Genomic DNA, 22,390 nt, shown 5'->3' on the forward strand with positions numbered 1-22,390 from the left:
CAGGTGATTGGTGCAGAGTTTGACTGTTTTTTTGGATGCAGAAAAACTGCAGAAATTTCTGCTGTGGACAATCCGCAACATTTCCACCACGTGAAAACATATCGTAAGTCAACTTGATTTATGCTGCCACGTGCAGAGTGGCTTAGTGTAATAGTGCCCCCCACAGTGGTCTCAGTAGTAATAGTGCCCCCCACAGTGGCTCTGGTAGTAACAGTGACTCCCACAGTGACCCTCAGTGGTAATATTAACCCTCACAGTGGCCCTCAGTAGTGATAGTGAACCCCACAGTGGCCCTCAGTAGTAATAGTGACCCCCACACTGATGAAACCCATGAAACTTAACCTCTTCCTGATCTTCAGAGCGCCGCTGCTCCTCCTCTTTTTGGAGCTGCTGCAGGGGGAAGAGTGTGTGCACCCGCAGCAGCGCCTTCTCCCTTCTCGTCTCCTCTCGTGGAACTAAAGAGGAGAGGGGAGGTGGGGAGGAAGATCCCAGATGCACATACTGAACGTGTGACGTCAGTGTGGGCATCCGCCGTGGCGCCACAAAGTGATTACAAGCTGGGGAGCTGCGGCACCCCAGCTTAGAATCACTATAGTAACCAGACATCCCAAAAGCGGGACAAAATGGCTGTCCCGACAGGATACCGGTGGAAGGCAGGACACAGAGTCCCAAAGCGGGACAAATTGGGACGTCTGGACACCTTATTCAAATTTCCTGCTGTAAGCGAGGAAGCTATTGGCAGCGCAGGAGTTTCCATTACCTCCTGCTGCCATAGAAGTCAATAGAAACTCCTGCGAAACGCGCCACAGATAGTGCATGTCCCATCTTCTTCAGGTGCGCGCTGCTTTGTGCTTCAAATTCCGCGCATATGAACTCTTCTATAGGAACCCATTGGCTCTTCTAGAACCGTGCATAATGCACAAAACACGCGCTCGTCTGACCGGGCCCTTAATATGGAGTCTTTGGCTAAACGATGTATTTGTCAATAAAAGTGGAAAACCATTCTGAAATGCTTATAAATGTACTTCAGTAACCATAGAAACATCCGACTAAAACAGCTAAAAACACTCAAGCAGCAACAATTGTGAAATAACAAAATGTGTGTCTTTTGGCCCGACTGCACATCACATAGATCTGCATTCTGTCAATATTTCAGCATAATATTAAAGGGGTTTTCTATCCTCAGGATGGGTCATAAATAGTTAATTGACTGGTGTCCACCGCTCGGGCCCTCAACCGATCGGCTGATTGTGCGCCCACTGACCATGCCACAAGTACACAAGGGTCCGAGGGGAAGCAGATGCTCTGGTCCCTGTGTATTTGCAGCAATGTTAGTGGGCGCACAATCAGCTGATGGGTCAGGGTACCGAGGATAAGTAATAGAATCATAGAATAGTAGAGTTGGAAGGGACCTTCAGGGTCATCGAGTCTAACTTCCCCCTCTCAGTCCAGGATCACTAAGTCATCCCATAACAGATGTCTATCCAGCCTTTGCTTGAACACTTTCATTGGAGTAGAACTCCCCACCTCCCGTGGCAACCTGTTCCACTCATTGATCACCCTCACCTTCAGAATTGAGTTTGCCTTTTTGGCTGCTGCATCACATTGTTGACTCATGTTCATCAATAGTATTTCCCTGGAAAACCCATTTAATGCTCAGAAAGTTACTTGTTGAGCCACGGCTAGGGAGGACATCTTGACACGATTACCATGGAGCACATTCCTTTCTATGGTTGCACTTACTAGTATCACTGACTCTTTTTGTGCTAATTTTAACCACTTCGTAACCGCCAATGATCAATTTACGCTGCTGCTGTCTGTGCAGCAGCAATGTAAATTTATGTCAGGTACTCAACCAGCGATTGCAGCCATACAAGGTGGGTGAAATACCTGAAGCAGGCTGTTAGCACCCTATTTGGGTGCCGTCATTGATGATGTAATCAGTGTCAGCCAATCAGCGTGTCGCTGTAACTACACCTCTCCGCCTGTCTTTCCTCAACAACATGTAAAGAGATCAACAGTTATACCTTATATAGAAGTGAAAATGAAAAGCAGGCGTCAAGGTTTAAAAAATGTGTAATTAGTCATTCTCCTAAATTGCTCAGAAACTTGCAAAATAATTCCAAAGTGTTTCTAAAATAAACAAGTAGGAATCTCTACCTGATAGGTAGGTAATACAGCCCGTATCTGACCCAACTGACAGCGGCATTTAGAGGGCTAACTGCCGGGATCTGCGTCCGCACTGATTGTGGCTGTGGCAGGCAGGTGTTTGCTGTCACAGCCGGCACCCACATTGTATGGAGCGGCCGCTCCATATAAACCCATCACACCAAGAACATAAATGTACACCTCAGGGTGTTAAGGAGTAAACGGGGGTTCCCACTTTTAGGCATTTTGCTGCAGGAAGCAGACTGCTCAGTACATTGCACAGTGGCCGAGGTTGGTACTGCAGTCCTACTGAAGTCAATGGTACTCAGCCTGTCACTGCACAATATATGGAGCTGTTACAAGGGGGAAAACCCCCGAAGGGCAGCAATTAATGTAAACAAACAGACTATATTTCCAGTTGTGCGGCTGCTCTGCAGCTGAGAGAGCCGGCCGTGGCTGAATACACCGCACTACTCAGCTATGCAGCTGGCCCAATCTGGATTCTTCCGCTCCTCATATCTGTATTGTTAAATAGGGACACGACTTCAATAGCTTTTTCTACTAAATACATACAGAATAAGCCAACAAAAATATTGCAACATTTCTGAGAATTCATATATAATTATTTTTGCTCTTACAAGACACTTTCTGGACAAATCCACAAATCCGTCTGAGTCTCAAGGAGGGGGACGATGACCACAACGAGTGCACGTTTGTGGCTGCCTTGATGCAAAAAAACAGACGCAAGTTGAAAAAAATTGGAGCTGATCTGTTGACCATTGGATATTCAGTTTATCAGGTGAGAACTTGTCTGACTTGTAGACATGTATAACATGTGACCTAAGCCACCACTTCGTGTCCTCAGGTGTTCCACAGGCGGACGGGGTATACAGGTATAGAGGCACGTGTTGAACAGTATATATATAAGCCATTGACATGTACCATCTCAGCTCATCCCCAAACCTATCACCGCCTATACGCTCATCTTCTGCTGGCGAGCAGGGGCAGTGCTAGGATGAGGGCTTTCACTGACCGGTTGTGGTCTGAGCAATCGGACTGCCAGCAACCCAAACTCTGACATGTCTGATGGGATCGGCTTGGATTCACCTTTCTGGGGTCAAAAGACAAGCATCTCTTTCACCAAGTCAGCAGCCAGGAGGAGGTTAAGAACTGACAGCTTTATTAGCACAGTTGTTTTCCGGGTGGTCTTCCCCATTTTCTGATGCTCTACTGTTTGCAGTCCACTTTCAGGGAGGGTCGTGTAGCAAGCCTAGCATTCAGCCAGTAGTTCACTGTCCTGACTTCCTTGCCCTCACTTCGCATGCTGCCTCTGGTCCAGTCAGCAGGGAGGCAGTATCTGAATGCCCACCCCTCTGCTTTCCCAGGATGATCAGGCATTTAGAGACATTATAGCCAGATCGTTAGCAAACCCACTATAATGTGTGCAGACAGTAACACAGACATGCTGTAGCGGCAGGAGGGGCGGAGACTGTGGAGATTGTCATCACAGTGTTTGCAGATCTGTCAGCCTGTAAGTACAGGGAAGACACCTGTGAAGATAGCCCCTCCCCTGTTGCTATGGAAACATCTCTGTGTCATTGTTACTAAGGAAGCTCTGTACCTAATGTCAGACAGTGGATTGCAGAGAAGCTGGGAGGGAGACCCCTAGTGGCGGCCACGTCAAACATTATTTACAGTGGTAAAGCCACAACATTGTTAATGAGGTATATTACAGGAATGAGGAGACTGACCCAAGCAGATGAGCAGACGCTCCTGTAGGTGTAGGCCGTGACACTGACAACGCTTCGGGGGGCGCTCTTCCTCGGTGATTACACTAATGGGCGTTCCATTTGCTTTGCAGTGTCCTGGAAGTGACTCCCAACTAACTAAAGATTTCTTCAAATTCAACGCATCGAAAGCTCGGAGTAACACTTACATCAACCTGCGGGAGGTGTCGCAGAGGTTCAAGCTGCCCCCCGGGGACTACGTCATCATCCCCACCACGTTTGAGCCGCACGAAGAAGCCGACTTCTGTCTGAGAGTCTTTTCAGAATCGAAAGCGCACATCAAGTAAGAAATGCGTTTACGGAAAGTTCTAGAACCAAGATGGCGGACAGGAGGTTTTACGCAGCATCTAAATTAGTAAAAAACTTGTTTTTCTGTCTATTGAGGATTTATTTTTAGGGATTCGTGGAGTTCTTGAAGGCACTTGTCCTCCCTGTAGACATCCAGCAGATAGAGGGCAAAGATGTACAAGCTGCTCCTCCTCCAGAAGGCAGCGATTTGTCCTTCTGCTGCCACCTATAGGTAGTGTAGCTACACTGCAAGTTGTCTCCAAGCCATTAACCCCTTTACACCCAGACAGTTATGTTCGGGGTGCCTGAGGTTTGTATGGAGTGGGGTCGGTAGCCAACCTCTTCATACATGGCGGATCCCCAGTGTCTTTGACAGCCGACACCCTCCGGCAACATTCGTATTCAGACCAGCGGCAGCATTTAAATGCTATGATTGGTGTCCGGGGGTCCTGAAAGGCCCGATGGTGTAATTGTGAGGAGCCGCTCGGCTCAGAATACTGAAGGTCCCGACAAAGGAAATATAGGACAGCTTATCTAGTTAATGCCTCCTCACCCCGTCTACAGCCAGCGGGCAGGGGCGTAACTATAGGGGGTGCAGGGGATGCGGTTGCACCCGGGCCCAGGAGCCTTAGGGGGCCCATAAGGCCTCTCTTCTCCATATTGGGAGCCCAGTACTATGAAAAAAGCATTATAGTTGGGAGCCCTGTTACAGATTTTGCACCAGGGCCCAGAAGCTTCAAGTTACGCCTCTGCCAGCGGGCCTCCATCCATACAAAGGACTCAAAACTCACAATGCGCAAATGTACTCGCCTCCGCGACGTATCCCCGCTGTGGATGAGGTGGATGTGTGCAGCGTCGGCTCCTAGTACTGTAGCTGTGGCGCACGCGGGGCCCCCCCGTGAGTGCACCCTTAGGCCGTGTCACACGAGCTGACGCCCATTTGTACCACATTTTTGCACATCGCGAGTCGCGTATTTAAGTGTGCAGCAGCGTTTTTTTCCTGCACTTTTTGCCTGCGCAGGTTGTTTGCAGTCGTTGCACAAGACCCGCAGCGAGGGTCCAGTAGTTCAATGAGTTCACCAGGCATTCTTCCTCTGTGCGCAGGATAATGGAGGGCGCTGTGGGCATTTTGCTGCGACTGAAATGCGCATGTGAACGAGCCGCTGAAGTGAAAGGTTTCTATTTTTGTTTATTTCGCATGCAGATTTTTTTGTGAAAATACATTCATGTGAATCCGGCGTCGCGGCTCGTTTACACGGATGTTGCAGCGTTCACATGTGTGCGTTCTACACGTGTAAAATGGAAGCCTGTTCTTTACAGACCAAATCTACCCCTGAAGGTCTGCTGGAGCTTAAAACAATACAGCGAATCTGGATGTTACGGGCGTGCGGACGGCATTTTTTTACGCATGTTGCCATGAGACGGTGTCAAAAAATGTGATGACATGCGGGTTTTCATGCATTTTTTTTTCTTTTGCGTGTGTGAAAAGCGCATTGAATACAGACGCAAAACGGATGTAACAAAAGCAGGCGAACCAAAAGCGCAGATGCCGCGTAACTGCTGTGTCCGTCATGGTCTGACATTGCATGTGCCCGTGTGAGTGCGCCCGGCGCCCATGTGAGAGCGCCCGCAGTCCCCGCACACCGGGCTCTCCCTGCTTCCTCTTACTGCTGCCGTAACCACCATGCTCAGCATTATTCCAACGCCTGTGTACAGTAACCCATGGGCATACAGTGATGTGCTCAGTGCGCGGGGTCTGTACAGAGCAGGATCAGCATCTGATTGCAACACTTGTGCTCAGCGTTCACGTTGATTGCAGCTGTCAACCCTTCTAACAGTAGTATTGCAATGCCCCCATTGGTGCTTAAGGGTTCAGAACAGCCCCCCCCCCTCCGAGTGATAGCCTATCACTGTACCATGTCTTGATAGACTGGCTGCTAAACCATGGTGTAATGCAGTACTATGGTATTGCATTATACTGTATGAGCGATCAGACAATTGCAAGTTCAAGTCCTGTTTGGGGACAGAAGAATGAGTCAAATGTTTTTATGAAATATGAAAAAAAATAAAAAGGTAACGCGCCTTTCCCATATTTATAACAAAATCAAGACAAACAACACACATTTGGTATTGCTGCATCCGTAAAAGTCCGATTTATCAACGCAAAGCATTATTTTAACATCATGGTGAACAACATCAGAAACATAAATCCGCAGCGCCAGAATGACGCTCTCCGGGCGCCCCGTCTCTCAGAGAATTTAATAGAAATAGCGATCAAAAAGTTGTGTAAACTCCAACACAGAGAACGAGCGTCACCCAACGAGCCGTCACCCAACGAGCCGTCACCCAACGAGCCGTCACCCAACGAGCCGTCACCCAACGAGCCGTCACCCAACGAGCGTCACCCAACGAGCCGTCACCCAACGAGCGTCACCCAACGAGCGTCACCCAACGAGCCGTCACCCAACGAGCGTCACCCAACGAGCCGTCACCCAACGAGCCGTCACTCAACGAGCCGTCACCCAATGAGCGTCACCCAACGAGCCGTCACCCAATGAGCGTCACCCAACGAGCCGTCACCCAATGAGCGTCATCCAACGAGCCGTCACCCAACGAGCCATCACCCAACGAGCCGTCACCCAACGAGCGGTCACCCAACGAGCGTCACCCAACGAGCGTCACCCAACGAGCCGTCACCCAACGAGCCGTCACCCAACGAGCCGTCACCCAACGAGCCATCACCCAACGAGCCATCACCCAACGAGCGTCACCCAACGAGCCGTCACCCAACGAGCCGTCACCCAACGAGCCGTCACCCAATGAGCGTCACCCAACGAGCCGTCACCCAATGAGCGTCACCCAACGAGCCGTCACCCAATGAGCGTCATCCAACGAGCCGTCACCCAACGAGCCGTCACCCAACGAGCCGTCACCCAACGAGCCGTCACCCAACGAGCGGTCACCCAACGAGCGTCACCCAACAAGCGTCACCCAACGAGCCGTCACCCAACGAGCCGTCACCCAACGAGCCGTCACCCAACGAGCGTCACCCAACGAGCCGTCACCCAACGAGCCGTCACCCAACGAGCCGTCGCCCAACGAGCGTCACCCAACGAGCCTTTGCCACTATGACAGAAAAATAAACAGGTTCTGGCCGCAGAAAATTGTATTTTTTTTCTCCAAAGATTATTATTTTTTAAGTAGCGCAGCTAGAAAACACTTTTTCGATAAATCTGGTCTCATCATCATCGTACCCCTATACAGTAAATAAAGGTATCTTCTCATTATTGCCTCAGTGTGTACAAGACCCCAAAGATGGCGGCTTGCCTTTTGTTTTTTCATCTCTCTCCACTTGGAAGGTTTTTCGTTTTTCAGTCTATTAAATGTTATATTAAATAAACCGCTGAGAAATAAAACTCGTCCCGCAGAAAGTGACAAACCCCAGAGAGCAGCCGAAAAATAAGAGTTGTGACCTTTTTGAAAGGAAGGGGGGGAAACAAAAATAAAAAAGGGACAGTCCTTAAGGGGTCTTCACTGGCGCTCCCGCGTTCGGCTCTGTTCACGTGTCGAGGCTTCTGTTAATAAGCAAAGCTGCATGGCTGTACAGGGTCACCTGCTCAGCGGATCCGCGGGTGCGGGCGGCACTTACCGCGCCATTCTATCTACCAGACAGAACTGACAGCCGAGGATCCAATGCAAGATGTTATAAAAGAAATCAGGACTGAGCACGAAAATAACAATCTGTTATCTCTTGCAGGGAAATTGACGGCGACCTGAGTGTGGACATCCCAAATGTGAGTGTGCCAATATTAGGCCTCCGTGCAAATGCCTCCTCCATTTTATTGCCCTGCTATTTCCGATTGAGCCGTCTGCCTTCCCATGTTCCCCGCTCACTGGCTCCATTACTTATCTCGCTACGCGGGAGCCTGTCGCACAGACTGGCTCCTCCCCCTCTCCAGAACACCTACACTGTATGGTGAGCAGGAGAGGGGGAGGAGCCGTCTGTGTGACAGCCTTCTACAGACGCTGAGACAGGCTGCAGCATGGCAACATGAGTAATTAGCTTCAGGGGAACCTGCAACTGTCACAAGGGGGGCTCTGGGCCCCCCAGGCTTAGGGGCCAGATCACAATTACAACCCCTACGACCCTTTTAGCTACGCCAATGAGCTTGTTGAAACAATGGTGACCGTTTACCTAGAAAGGAGAAATAGCTTCACATTGTGGGAGAGAATGGCGCCACATACGGTATATGTAGCAGGATGTGTAATAACTAGATCATGTATCTGTTCATACTTTCAGCCACCGCAGCCCAATCCTCCACAGACGGAGACAGAAGAAGAAAAGCAGTTCCGCGGCTTGTTTCAGCAAATTGCAGGAGCGGTGCGTACCGCATGACTGTACTCAGGATCTAATGTTGACCTGCATGTATAAGATATAATATCCGATAGACGTCTGATCTGCAGATGTGACACAACCACCGATCGCACTGAGGGCCGAGAAAACATTTCACATCACTTGTAGGAACGGTTTCATGTGGTTAATGCCCGGTAGCATGCACACATCTAACATACACACTAACCAGATGCCCCTGGGGGTTCTATTGGCACCGTACACACACTGAACTTACCCGCGAGATGCCCGAGTCCTGGGGAATATCGGGGACACATTGGCAAATACACACAAAAGTCTTTCCAAACAGCAGATCTCATTTAACCTCTTAACCCCTTAGTGACCACCCAAATGTGTTTTCACGTCCTGCATGTCTGGGCTTTATTCTGCAGGGCCTTAAAAACATGCCGACGCTGTAGACTAAAGCCCCAGATCTGGGTGTGTGACAGCAAGGACCCGTCCCTGGTAACGCGATGGACATTCTGCAATGGATAACAGTGATCACATAAAAGTTTTTTTTTTAAAAACATAAAAAGTTAAAGTTTTATCTCCCCTCATGGATCCAATCCAGGAGGGGAGGTGAAAATACTCACCTCTGGCCTCCGCGATGTCCCGCGACGATCTGGTCCTCCAAGGATTTGTCCCAGATCTCTGTACATGCATGCGGCTGGCAGAAGGGTGGCACACATGCAGAGAAGCCAGGAGCGCCCAGGAAATGTAAAATCTCTTTGCTTCCAGCTGCCAAAACTTTTTAGCAGCAGACATGACCCCATTATCTAATATGCTATTAGTGGCCTCATCCTGCCGTAAAATCAGCAGAAATCGGTAAAAAACTTTTGTAATATTCTAAAGATTCCTGCTGAATGCCGTAGAAAACACGAAACCTTTCTTACGGCTGCCATCATTTCCATTTCTATATACCTTGTCCCCCACTACTGATTTTTTATGCCCCCTTTCATCCCGCCTCTCCTTAATTTCCTTATATCAACCTGTTTGTACAGGACCTTCTTGTATGAATGGACTCCCCTGTTGGAGTTAGTTGCAGTGTATGTTTGGGATGACCACTACTCCTGTAATACCGTGTCACCGGCTGTTTCCTTTCTCTTAGGCCCGTAGTGCCCTTGCCACTGAGGGTTAAATCCTAAAGGGAGTTTCATCGTCATTTTGAGTGACAACAAATTGTAAATTAGCGGTATTGTGATTCAAATACTCGGTAAACTCTGATATTTCATTATTCCCTGTACCTGGTTCTCCTTCAGCTGATTGTTCGCCCGCTGACAGCATCACAATTACACAGGGGTCTGAGTGGAGACAGCAGAAGTTTGTGCTCCGACCTCTGTGCAGTGGCCAGCACTGGTAATTGCAGGCACGGCTGACGTTAATTTCAATGAGAGCTGCACTTGCAGTAAAAAATAAACCTGTGGGGTCAAATTCCTCCTGACCCCCTCAGTGAGTACAATAAGGGGTGCAGTTTTTAAAATAGGATCATTTGTTAGGCCTCATGTCCACGGGGAAAAGAACTATTAAAATCCGCAGCGGATCACCCGCATGCGGATCCGCACCCCATAGGGATGTATTGACCACGCGCTGGTAGATAAATACCCGTAGATGGTCAATAAAAGGGAATTAAAAAATCTCTGGAGCATGAAAAAAAATGGACATGCTCCATTTCCGTACATGTCTCCCACGGGGACGGCTCCTGCAGGCTTCTATTGAAGCCTATGGAAGCCATCCGGATCCACAGGAGACCCGTGCCTGAATTAAACTCACCTTCTCTGGGCGATGCAGATCTTCCTTCCTTTGTGGCAGGATCTTCTTTCTTCAGCTCGGCAGATGTTTCCGGCGCATGCGCGCGGCACGCAGCCGGCGTGCCGAGCACATCCGCTGGGCCAAAGAAAGAAGATCCGGCCGCGAAGAAGGGAAGACGCGCACGGCCCGCAGCAGGTGAGTTTATTCTTATTTTCAGCCCTCCTGTCCGCGGGGCAGGAGGGACCCACTACAGATTCTGCATGGAGTATCCGTAGCGAGCCTGATTTTCCCTGTGGACATGAGACCTTAGGGTGTCTATCATTCTGACACCTATGAGCCTTTGCAATCTTGGCCTGGTGTAGAAAAACAAAACGCTAATAATCAATGTTAAACTTGTGCGTCTCCTAAATAGTTAAAAAAAACTAAATTTTTTGCAATGTGCTTCCAGAATAAAGAACAGATGGAAATATATACCTTAGCAAAAATGTGTACAGTATGTTTGCACATATTTGACAGATTGCAGATGTGAATGTGAAAAAAGGACAAATTTTTCAAAATTTTCCCAATATTGGCGCTTTTAATAAATATACACAAATTCTATGGGTCTATTTTTACCACCTAAATGAAGCACAACATGTGACGAAAAAACATTGTCAGAATCACTTGGATATGCAAAACCTTTATGGAGTTATGATATGTCAAAGAGACACGTCAGATCTCCAAAATGTTGCTCCATCACTAAGGCACAAACAGGCTTGGTCACTAAGGGGTTAAGGCTGCACCCACTTTTTTTTGTTTTGTTTTTCCTCTCCACTTTCAACAAATCATAGCTCTTAAGGTGCATTCAGACGACCATATATCGGCTGGGTTTTTATGCCCAGCCGATATATGGCGTCCCTCTCTGCAGGGGGGATGCTGGAAGAGCCAGGAGCAGTGCTCTGAGCTCCTGCCCCCTCTCTGCCTCCTCTCCACCACCCTGCACTATTTTCAATGAGGAGAGGCGGGTCAGGGGGCGGAGCTAATTCATGGAACTTGGCCCCACCCCCGTTCCACCTCCTCTCATTGCAAATAGTGCAGAGGGGCGGAGATGGGGTGGGGAGGAGGCAGAGAGGGGGCGGAAGCTCAGAGCACTGCTCCCGTCTCTTCCAGCCTCCTCCCCCTGCAGAGAAATCAATGACGCGAAGTGTCATTCAGTACAATGCACGTGGGCAAGCACGCTATTGGCCCTGTTTCTTGGCCCGATATCGCGCTCGTCCGTGTGAATGTAGCTTTATTTTCCCATGGTCTTGTTGTTTTTGTGGGACGAGTTGTATTTTTTAATAGTCCTGTGTAATGTACTGAAACTGTAAGGAACTTTTACACATTTCTAAGTGGAGTGAAATGCCATGTGGACTATCTGAATTGCCAGCAGCATTTAAAGGGTTAACACACCTTGAGAGCTGATGGCTGTCTTTAACAGCCAACATCGCCCCCCAACAGCCATCACCTGCTCCACACAAAACCTGCTCAGCAGGCCTTGACAGTACGCCCTGGGGCGTGAAGGGGATACATAAAATTCTTTGCCTGTCACTCTTTAACCCAACAGTATTCTTAGCTGCCACAGTAAAGTTCCAGCAGCACATACATTAAAGGGGATGCCCAACAAAAAATACTGCAGCCCATAATTATAAACATTTTTGGTATTTGAACTTATTAAAAAATATTTTATATCCCCAAATATATCCAGACTGATGTTAGAATAGCGTCCCCTGCTGTATATATACCCAGATATTCCAGAACTGATGATAGAATAGCGCCCCCTGCTGTATATATACCCAGATATTCCAGAACTGATGTTAGAATAGCGCCCCCTGCTGTGTACATCCCCAGATATTCCCAGACTAATGTTAGAATAGCGCCCCCTGCTGTTTATATACCCAGATATTCCCAGGCTAATGTTAGAATAGCGCCCCCTGCTGTTTATATACCCAGATATTCCCAGGCTAATGTTAGAATAGTGCCTCCTGCTGTTTATGTACCCAGATATTCCCAGACTAATGTTAGAATAGCGCCCCCTGCTGTTTATATACCCAGATATTCCCAGGCTAATGTTAGAATAGTGCCTCCTGCTGTTTATGTACCCAGATATTCTCAGACTAATGTTAGAATAGCGCCTCCTGCTGTTTATGTACCCAGATATTCTCAGACCAATGTTAGAATAGCGCCCCCTGTTTTTATATACCCAGATATTCCCACACTAATGTTAGAACAGCGCCTCCTGCTGTTTATATCCCCAGATTTCAGGACTAATGTTAGAATAGCACCTCCTGCTGTTTATATCCCCAGAGCTCAGGAATAATGTTAGAATAGCGCTCCCCCCCGCTGTTTATATACCCAGATATTCCCAGACTAATGTTACAACAAAGCGTCCTGCTGTTTATATTCCCCGAGATCAGGATTAATGTTAGAATAGCGCCTCCTGCTGTTTATATACCCAGATATTTCCAGAGTAATGTTAGAATAGCGCCCCCTGCTGTTTATATACCCAGATATTCCCAGACTAATGTTAGAATAGCACCCCTTGCTGTTTATATACCTAGATATTCCCAGACTAATGTTAGAATAGCACCTCCTGCTGTTTATATCCCCAGGGTTCAGGACTAATATTAGAATAGCACCTTCTGCTGTTTATATGCCCAGATAATCGAGGACTAATGTTAGAATAGCGCCCCCCGGCTGCTTATATACCCAGATATTCCCAGACTAATGTTAGAATAGTGCCTCCTGCTGTTTATATACCCAGATATTCCCAGACTAATGTTAGAATAGCACCTCCTGCTGTTTATATCCCCAGAGTTCAGGGCTAATGTTAGAATAGCGCCTCCTGCTGTTTATATACCCAGATATTCCCAGACTAATGTTAGAATAGCACCTCCTGCTGTTTATATACCCAAAGTTCAGGACTAATGTTAGAATAGCACCTCCTGCTGTTTATATACCTAGATAATCGAGGACCAATGTTAGAATAGCGCCCCCTGCTGCTTATATACCCATATATTTCCAGACTAATGTTAGAATAGTGCCTCCTGCTGTTTATATACCCAGATATTCCCAGACTAATGTTAGAATAGCACCCCCTGCTGTTTATATACCCCGATATTCCCAGACTAATGTTAGAATAGTGCCCCCTGCTGTTTATATACCCAGATATTCCCAGACTAATGTTAGAATAGCGCCCCCTGCTGTTTATATACCCAGATATTCCCAGACTAATGTTAAAATAGAGCCCCCTGCTGTTTATATACCCAGATATTCCCAGATTAATGTTAGAATAGCACCTCCTGCTGTTTATATCCACAGATTTCAGGACTAATGTTAGAATAGCGCATCTTGCTGTTTATATACCCAGATAATCGAGGACTAATGTTAGAATAGCGCCCCCTGCTGCTTATATACACAGATATTCCCAGACTAATGTTAGAATAGCGCCCCCTGCTGTTTATATACCCAGATATTCCCAGACTAATGTTAGAATAGCACCTCCTGCTGTTTATATACCCAGATGTTCCCAGACTAATGTTAGACCACACACACACACACACATACACTGATGTTTATATACCCAGATATTCTCAGACTAATGTTAGAATAGCGCCCCCTGCTGTTTATATACCCAGATATTTCCAGACTAATGTTAGAATAGCGTTCCCTGCTATTTATATACCCAGATATTCCCAGACTAATGTTAGAATAGCGTCCCCTGCTGATTATATACCCAGATATTCCCAGACTAATGTTAGACCACACACACACATGCTGCTGTTTATATACCCAGATATTCCCAGACTAATGTTAGAATAGCGCCTCCTGCTGTTTATGTACCCAGATATCCCCAGACTAATGTTAGAATAGCGTCCCCTGCTGTTTATATACCCAGATATTCCCAGACTAATGTTAGAATAGCGCCTCCTGCTGTTTATGTACCCAGATATTTCCAGACTAATGTTAGAATAGCGTCCCCTGCTGTTTATATACCCAGATATTCCCAGACTAATGTTAGAATAGCACCCCCTGCTGTTTATATACCCAAAGTTCAGGGCTAATGTTAGAATAGCCCCTCCTGCTGTTTATATACCCAGACTAATGTACAATAGCGCCTCCTGCTGTTTATGTACCCAGATATTCCCAGACTAATGTCAGAATAGCACCCCCTGCTGGTTATATACCCAGATATTCCCAGACTAATGTTAGAATAGCGTTCCCTGCTGTTTATATACCCAGATGTTCCCAGACTAATGTTAGACCACACACACACACACACACACATACACTGATGTTTATATACCCAGATATTCTCAGACTAATGTTAGAATAGCGCCCCCTGCTGTTTATATACCCAGATATTCCCAGACTAATGTTAGAATAGCGTCCCCTGCTGATTATATACCCAGATATTCCCAGACTAATGTTAGACCACACACACACTGCTGTTTATATACCCAGATATTCCCAGACTAATGTTAGAATAGCGCCTCCTGCTGTTTATGTACCCAGATATCCCCAGACTAATGTTAGAATAGCGTCCCCTGCTGTTTATATACCCAGATATTCCCAGACTAATGTTAGAATAGCGCCTCCTGCTGTTTATGTACCCAGATATCCCCAGACTAATGTTAGAATAGCGTCCCCTGCTGTTTATGTACCCAGATATTCCCAGACTAATGTTAGAATAGCACCCCCTGCTGTTTATATACCCAAAGTTCAGGGCTAATGTTAGAATAGCCCCTCCTGCTGTTTAAATACCCAGACTAATGTACAATAGCGCCTCCTGCTGTTTATGTACCCAGATATTCCCAGACTAATGTCAGAATAGCACCCCCTGCTGGTTATATACCCAGATATTCCCAGACTAATGTTAGAATATCGCCTCCTGCTGTTTATGTACCCAGATATTTCCAGACTAATGTTAGAATAGCGCCCCCTGCTATTTATATACCCAGATATTCCCAGACTAATGTTAGACCACACACACACACACACACACACACACACACACACACACACACACACTGCTGTTTATATATCCATATATTCCCAGACTAATGTTAGAATAGCGCCTCCTGCTGTTTATGAAACCAGATATTCCCAGACTAATGTTAGACCACACACACACACTGCTGTTTATATACCCATATATTCCCAGACTAATGTTAGAATAGCGTCCCCTGCTGTTTATATACCCAGATATTCCCAGACTAATGTTAGAATAGCACCCCCTGCTGTTTATATACCCAGATATTCCCAGACTAATGTTAGAATAGCACCTCCTGCTGTTTATATCCCCAGAGTTCAGGACTAATGTTAGAATAGCACCTCCTGCTGTTTATATACCTAGATAATCGAGGACTAATGTTAGAATAGCGCCCCCTGCTGCTTATATACCCAGATATTCCCAGACTAATGTTAGAATAGTGCCTCCTGCTGTTTATATACCCAGATATTCCCAGACTAATGTTAGAATAGCACCCCCTGCTGTTTATATACCCCGATATTCCCAGACTAATGTTAGAATAGTGCCCCCTGCTGTTTATATACCCAGATGTTCCCAGACTAATGTTAGAATAGCACCTCCTGCTGTTTATATACCCAGATATTCCCAGACTAATGTTAGAATAGCGCCCCCTGCTGTTTATATACCCAGATAATCCCAGACTAATGTTAAAATAGCGCCCCCTGCTGTTTATATACCCAGATATTCCCAGACTAATGTTAAAATAGCGCCCCCTGCTGTTTATATACCCAGATATTCCCAGACTAATGTTAGAATAGCACCTCCTGCTGTTTATATCCACAGATTTCAGGACTAATGTTAGAATAGCGCATCTTGCTGTTTATATACCCAGATCATCGAGGACTAATGTTAGAATAGCGCCCCTTGCTGTTTATATACCCAGATATTCCAAGGCTAATGTTAGAATAGCGTCCCCTTCTGTTTATATACCCAGATATTCCCAGACTAATGTTAGACCACACACACACACACACACACACACACACACACACACACACACACACACACACACACTGCTGTTTATATACCCAGATATTCCCAGACTAATGTTAGAATAGCGCCTCCTGCTGTTTATGTACCCAGATATTCCCAGACTAATGTTAGAATAGCGTCCCCTGCTGTTTATATGCCCAGATATTCCCAGACGAATGTTAGAATAGCGTCCCCTGCTGTTTATATACCCAGATATTCCCAGACTAATGTTAGACCAAACACACAGACAAACACACTGCTGTTTATATACCTATATATTCCCAGACTAATGTTAGAATAGCACCCCCTGCTGTTTATATACCCAGATATTCCCAGACTAATGTTAGACCACACACACACACACACACTGCTGTTTATATACCCAGATATTCCCAGACTAATGTTAGAATAGCGCCTCCTGCTGTTTATGTACCCAGATATTCCCAGACTAATGTTAGAATAGCACCCCCTGCTGTTTATATACCCAGATATTCCCAGACTAATGTTAGACCACACACACACACTGCTGTTTATATACCCAGATATTCCCAGACTAATGTTAGAATAGCGCCTCCTGCTGTTTATGTACCCAGATATTCCCAGACTAATGTTAGAATAGCGTCCCCTGCTGTTTATATGCCGAGATATTCCCAGACGAATGTTAGAATAGCGTCCCCTGCTGTTTATATACCCAGATATTCCCAGACTAATGTTAGACCACACACACACACACACACACACACACACACTGCTGTTTATATACCCAGATATTCCCAGACTAATGTTAGAATAGCGCCTCCTGCTGTTTATGTACCCAGATATTCCCAGACTAATGTTAGAATAGCACCCCCTGCTGTTTATATACCCAGATATTCCCAGACTAATGTTAGACCACACACACACACACACACACACACACACTGCTGTTTATATACCCAGATATTCCCAGACTAATGTTAGAATAGCGCCTCCTGCTGTTTATGTACCCAGATATTCCCAGACTAATGTTAGAATAGCGCCCCCTGCTGTTTATATGCCCAGATATTCCCAGACGAATGATAGAATAGCGCCCCCTGCTGTTTATGTGCCCAGATATTTCCAGACTAATGTTAGAATAGCGCCCCCTGCTGTTTATGTGCCCAGATATTTCCAGACTAATGTTAGAATAGCGCCTCCTGCTGTTTATGTACCCAGATATTCCCAGACTAATGTTAGAATAGCGCCCCCTGCTGTTTATATGCCCAGATATTCCCAGACGAATGTTAGAATAGCGTCCCCTGCTGTTTATATACCCAGATATTCCCAGACTAATGTTAGACCACACACACAGACAAACACACTGCTGTTTATATACCTATATATTCCCAGACTAATGTTAGAATAGCGCCTCCTGCTGTTTATGTACCCAGATATTTCCAGACTAATGTTAGAATAGCGCCCCCTGCTGTTTATATACCCAGATATTGCCAGACTAATGTTAGAATAGCGTTCCCTGCTGTTTATATACCCAGATATCCCCAGACTAATGTTAGAATAGCGCCCCCTGCTGTATATATACCCAGATATTCCAGAACTGATGTTAGAATAGCGCCCCCTGCTGTTTATATACCCAGATATTCCCAGACTAATGTTAGAATAGCACCTCCTGCTGTTTATGTACCCAGATATTTCCAGACTAATGTTAGAATAGCGCCCCCTGCTGTTTATATACCCAGATATTCCCAGACTAATGTTAGACCACACACACACACACACACACACACACACACACACACACACTGCTGTTTATATCCCCAGATATTCCCAGATTAATGTTAGAATAGCGCCTCCTGCTGTTTATGTACCCAGATATTTCCAGAGTAATGTTAGAATAGCGCCTCCTGCTGTTTATGTACCCAGATATTTCCAGACTAATGTTAGAATAGCGCCCCCTGCTGTTTATATACCCAGATATTCCCAGACTAATGTTAGAATAGCACCTCCTGCTGTTTATGTGCCCAGATATTCCCAGACGAATGTTAGAATAGCGCCTCCTGCTGTTTATATGCCCAGATATTCCCAGACTAATGTTATAATAGCTCCTTCTGCTCTTTCTATACCCAAATATTCCAGGACTGATGATAGAATAGCGCCCCCTGCTGTTTATATTGAACCTTTCCTTGTCCATCTAAGTAATTGCCCCATAGTGGTTGGAAATGCTCAGTTTTGCTTCCTCTTCTCCCCTGGTGATTGGCTGCTTCAGGAGCTCCAGTGTCTTCTGTTATGGGATGCCTCATATAACTTACCTATCTCCATATAATGCCATCTTTGTCTTCCCTGCAGGACCTGGAGGTCAGTCCTCAAGAGCTGCAGTATGTTTTGAATGCCGTTCTGCGAAGAAGTAAGTCTTACCATTTCACCTATAAATCCAGAAAAACTATTGTGAAGGGTCATTACACATTTAAAGGGGTTGTTCAGGGTTATAAAAACATGGCTGCTTTCTTCCAAGCACGTCGCCACCTTTGTCCATGGGTTATGTCTGGTATTGCATGTGCTGCAGTGGAGCTGAGCTGCAATACCACACACAACCCTATTGACAAGGGTGGCGCTGTGTTTTTATAGCCCTGGACAACCCCTTCACGTGACTTCCAGAGAAGTGTGGTGAATTAGTAGTAAAGTATAGTTTCTAGAGTTACAGTTTTTATAGATTTTACCACGTTTGCCCCAGGATTCAGACGGGCGTCCCCCCCCCCCCCCCGACTGTTTAGATACACGCTCAGCCTTGACCACAACATCTAAACAGTTAACATATCTTTGAAAATGGAAAAGAAGAACCTTTAAAATATAAACTTTATTTAAGGGGTTTTCCTTTGTTCTTGGTCGCTGGTCTTCTATATCATTGATGCAGTAACACTAAACAGTTAACTGCCGTAATCAGAGCTACAGCTACCTGCGACCATCAGTAAGAGCCGATAACTATCAGGTCTGCAGTGGACTTGGCTCCCGAGCGCTCTGTACACCTTCCATCACCACCCAATGAAAATTTACCATGAAGGGGTTAATGAGCAACAACTAAGAATATGAGCCAAGACCAGCAGGAAATGCTCACCTGTATGGACTAGTATGGGGTATCCGCCCTTATCAGTGTGCAGGAGATTTCTGGCTTGGCTAGTGAGAGGTCTATAGACAGGGAAAAGGAGGAGGGGGGGGGGGTCTAGTTTCTCCCTAGAAGGTGCAAGGAGACTTATAAGGCCATGCAGGCTCCCCAGGGAAGTTTTCACTGTGTGGGCAACTTCACAGGTGACAGATTGGTTACAGAAAGTTCTACGACTGTCTCATTCCCCTAAAAGGGACTCGCAGGAATCGACGCGCTCTCTGCCAAAATAACTCGCTGTAACTTTGCTGTCCAGCAACTGCACCTCTGCAGTCATGCCTGAGCTGGCCACTCTGCTTGCGAGCGTCTGAAAGGTCTGCAGGCCTCCACCCTTTAACCCTCATCTGGTCTTCACTGCTGAGAAAACCAGGTTGCGTGAGAGTAAAAAGCGGGAGGACAAGCAAAGACCCAGAAATTGTGAAAAACTGCCAGCTCTAATTAGGAGGAACGGCGTTATCAGTCGGGGTTTGGCCAGAAGCTGATATCCAGCCTGTCAAGGGGGAGTGCAGAAGGCTGGGAGGGTCAACCCTGTAAATATGGAGTCTTTGCCTAAACGTGACGGATTGTATTTGTCGGACTATAAGATGTGTCTGCCACTAACCCTCCCCCATCCTTTCCCCGCCCCCTCCTGGGTTTAGACAGCAGAAAAATATTTCATGCAAATTTAAATGTCTTTGGGGGTTTCTGGAGGGACTCCTGGCATTAACTGTGGTGTTCCAATATAGAAAAGGGAGTGAACATTCAACTAATATTACAGTTAGTGTGTCCATTCAAACAATGGCGCAAGCACATAAATTCACATTATACACAGCGCTGCAACATACACATACAGCTCTGCTACATGGACAAAGCTCATACAGCTCTGCAGCCCATACATACAACTATGCTATATACTTGCACACAGACCTGCTACATGCACACACACACAGCTCATACAGCTCTGCTATGTACGTACACACAGATCTGTTACATTCGTACACACACACAGCTCATCCAGCTCTGCTACATGCATACATACACACACAGCTCATCCAGCTCTGCTACATGCACACACACACAGCTCATCTAGCTCTGCTACATGCACACATACAGACACAGCTCATCCAGCTCTGCTACATGCACACATACAGACACAGCTCATCCAGCTCTGCTACATGCACACACACACAGCTCATACAGCTCTGCTATGTACGTACACACAGATCTGTTACATTCGTACACACACACAGCTCATCCAGCTCTGCTACATGCATACATACACACACAGCTCATCCAGCTCTGCTACATGCACACACACACAGCTCATCTAGCTCTGCTACATGCACACATACAGACACAGCTCATCCAGCTCTGCTACATGCACACACACACACAGCTCATCCAGCTCTGCTACATGCACACATACAGACACAGCTCATCCAGCTCTGCTACATACACACATACAGACACAGCTCATCCAGCTCTGCTACATACACACACATCTGCAGTTGGCATGTTAGACAGTGATTTTAGCACAACTAAGTCCCCCATACAAGTATAGTAATACATGACCCCCTCTAGCTGCTCCTGGTCACATGGTTATGACATCATTTGTGGCCCTGCTGCTACTATTGGCTGTCCCTGTGTGTACAGAGGAGCACCAGCATCCCTGGGAGATATGTGAGAGATCTCCAGCATTATCTGCACTGATCGGACAGGAGAGAGAGGACATGTCCGCGGTTATGTCTGGCTGTAGAGTTCTCCCGTTGATCGATTAGTGCGCTACCAGATCTTTAAGGCAGCAGTCAGGGGTCTCTGGATCTACCAGACCCCCCTCCTACTGGACAATACTGGCTTTCCACGGGCGAGGTGTCATTGCACCCTCTAGTGAGAGCGGCTGGTATTTATATACAGCAGACCGGTGGTGATTGGCTGGAGAACTCAGACACCTAAATTAAGCATATCAGTAGCATTGTGCTCCTGGAAATCCAACAGAACCACAGGTCCCAGGAGCACAACCTGACTATGGGCTTTTTTTAGCTATTATGTTATTATCTTGTACACTTCTTGGACTCTTGGAGACTTCTTACATGTATTTTTCCTTTTTGTCTTTTTTTCTAGCAAAGAATATTAATATTAAGGAACTGAGCATTCAGACTTGCCACAACATCATCTCCCTCCTAGATGTATCCTTTATAGGATAGGGATCAGCCCTATTCTCATCTGCACAAAGACAGACTAGAAGCAATGGGATGAAACTGAAAGGGAGGAGACACAGATTAGATATTAGACACTGAGGGGGATCAATGAGTGGAACAGGTTGCCATGGGAGGTGGGGAGTTCTCCTTCAATGGAAGTGTTTAAACAAGGGCTGGATAGACATCTGTCTGGGATGATTTAGTAAATCCTGCACTGAGCAGGGGGTTGGCCCCGAAGACCCTGGAGGACCAGATGACCAACTCTACTATTCTATGATTTTATGATTCGTGATTTACAAGCTTTTCAACTCATTTAGCATAGAAACACATGACGTGGGTAGGTTAGAGTTACTAGCCACTATGGCCATCCTCTCCTCCCCCACCAAATTAATAAAACCAAACACTGATCTTTTAGATGAATTGGCCACAACAGCCATTTTATTTAACATACTAGCAAATATATATATCCAAAATATAATTATTTTGACATGAAAAATTGGAGACGAGGTCCTCAGAACCACAAAATCTGGTGCTTAAAATAACTTGTTAAATCCGAACCTTGCCCCTAACCATACTGACTGGCTCAGGGGCACCACTAGCCACCTTAGGTAGCTAATATTAGCATAGAATCTTGGCCTGGAAGGATTCCTCCCCCCACCCTTATAGGCTGTGTCCCACAGCCCCAGACACCACAAA

The 22,390-nt window shown here is 46.4% G+C and overlaps 1 protein-coding gene across 1 annotated transcript in view; it reads left to right on the plus strand.

The window, feature by feature from the left end:
• The window catches only part of CAPN9 (calpain 9), a 116,737-nt gene that overhangs the window by 71,037 nt on the left and 23,310 nt on the right, over nt 1–22,390 (plus strand). The window contains exons 10-15 of the mRNA XM_066594363.1: nt 2,790–2,947; nt 4,010–4,218; nt 7,981–8,017; nt 8,524–8,604; nt 18,707–18,764; nt 21,618–21,682. Coding sequence (XP_066450460.1) covers nt 2,790–2,947; nt 4,010–4,218; nt 7,981–8,017; nt 8,524–8,604; nt 18,707–18,764; nt 21,618–21,682 — 608 coding nt within the window. The remainder of the gene's footprint in view (nt 1–2,789; nt 2,948–4,009; nt 4,219–7,980; nt 8,018–8,523; nt 8,605–18,706; nt 18,765–21,617; nt 21,683–22,390) is intronic.

This window comes from Eleutherodactylus coqui, chromosome 1 (genome assembly GCF_035609145.1).
Source record: "Eleutherodactylus coqui strain aEleCoq1 chromosome 1, aEleCoq1.hap1, whole genome shotgun sequence".
NCBI lineage: Eukaryota > Metazoa > Chordata > Amphibia > Anura > Eleutherodactylidae > Eleutherodactylus > Eleutherodactylus coqui.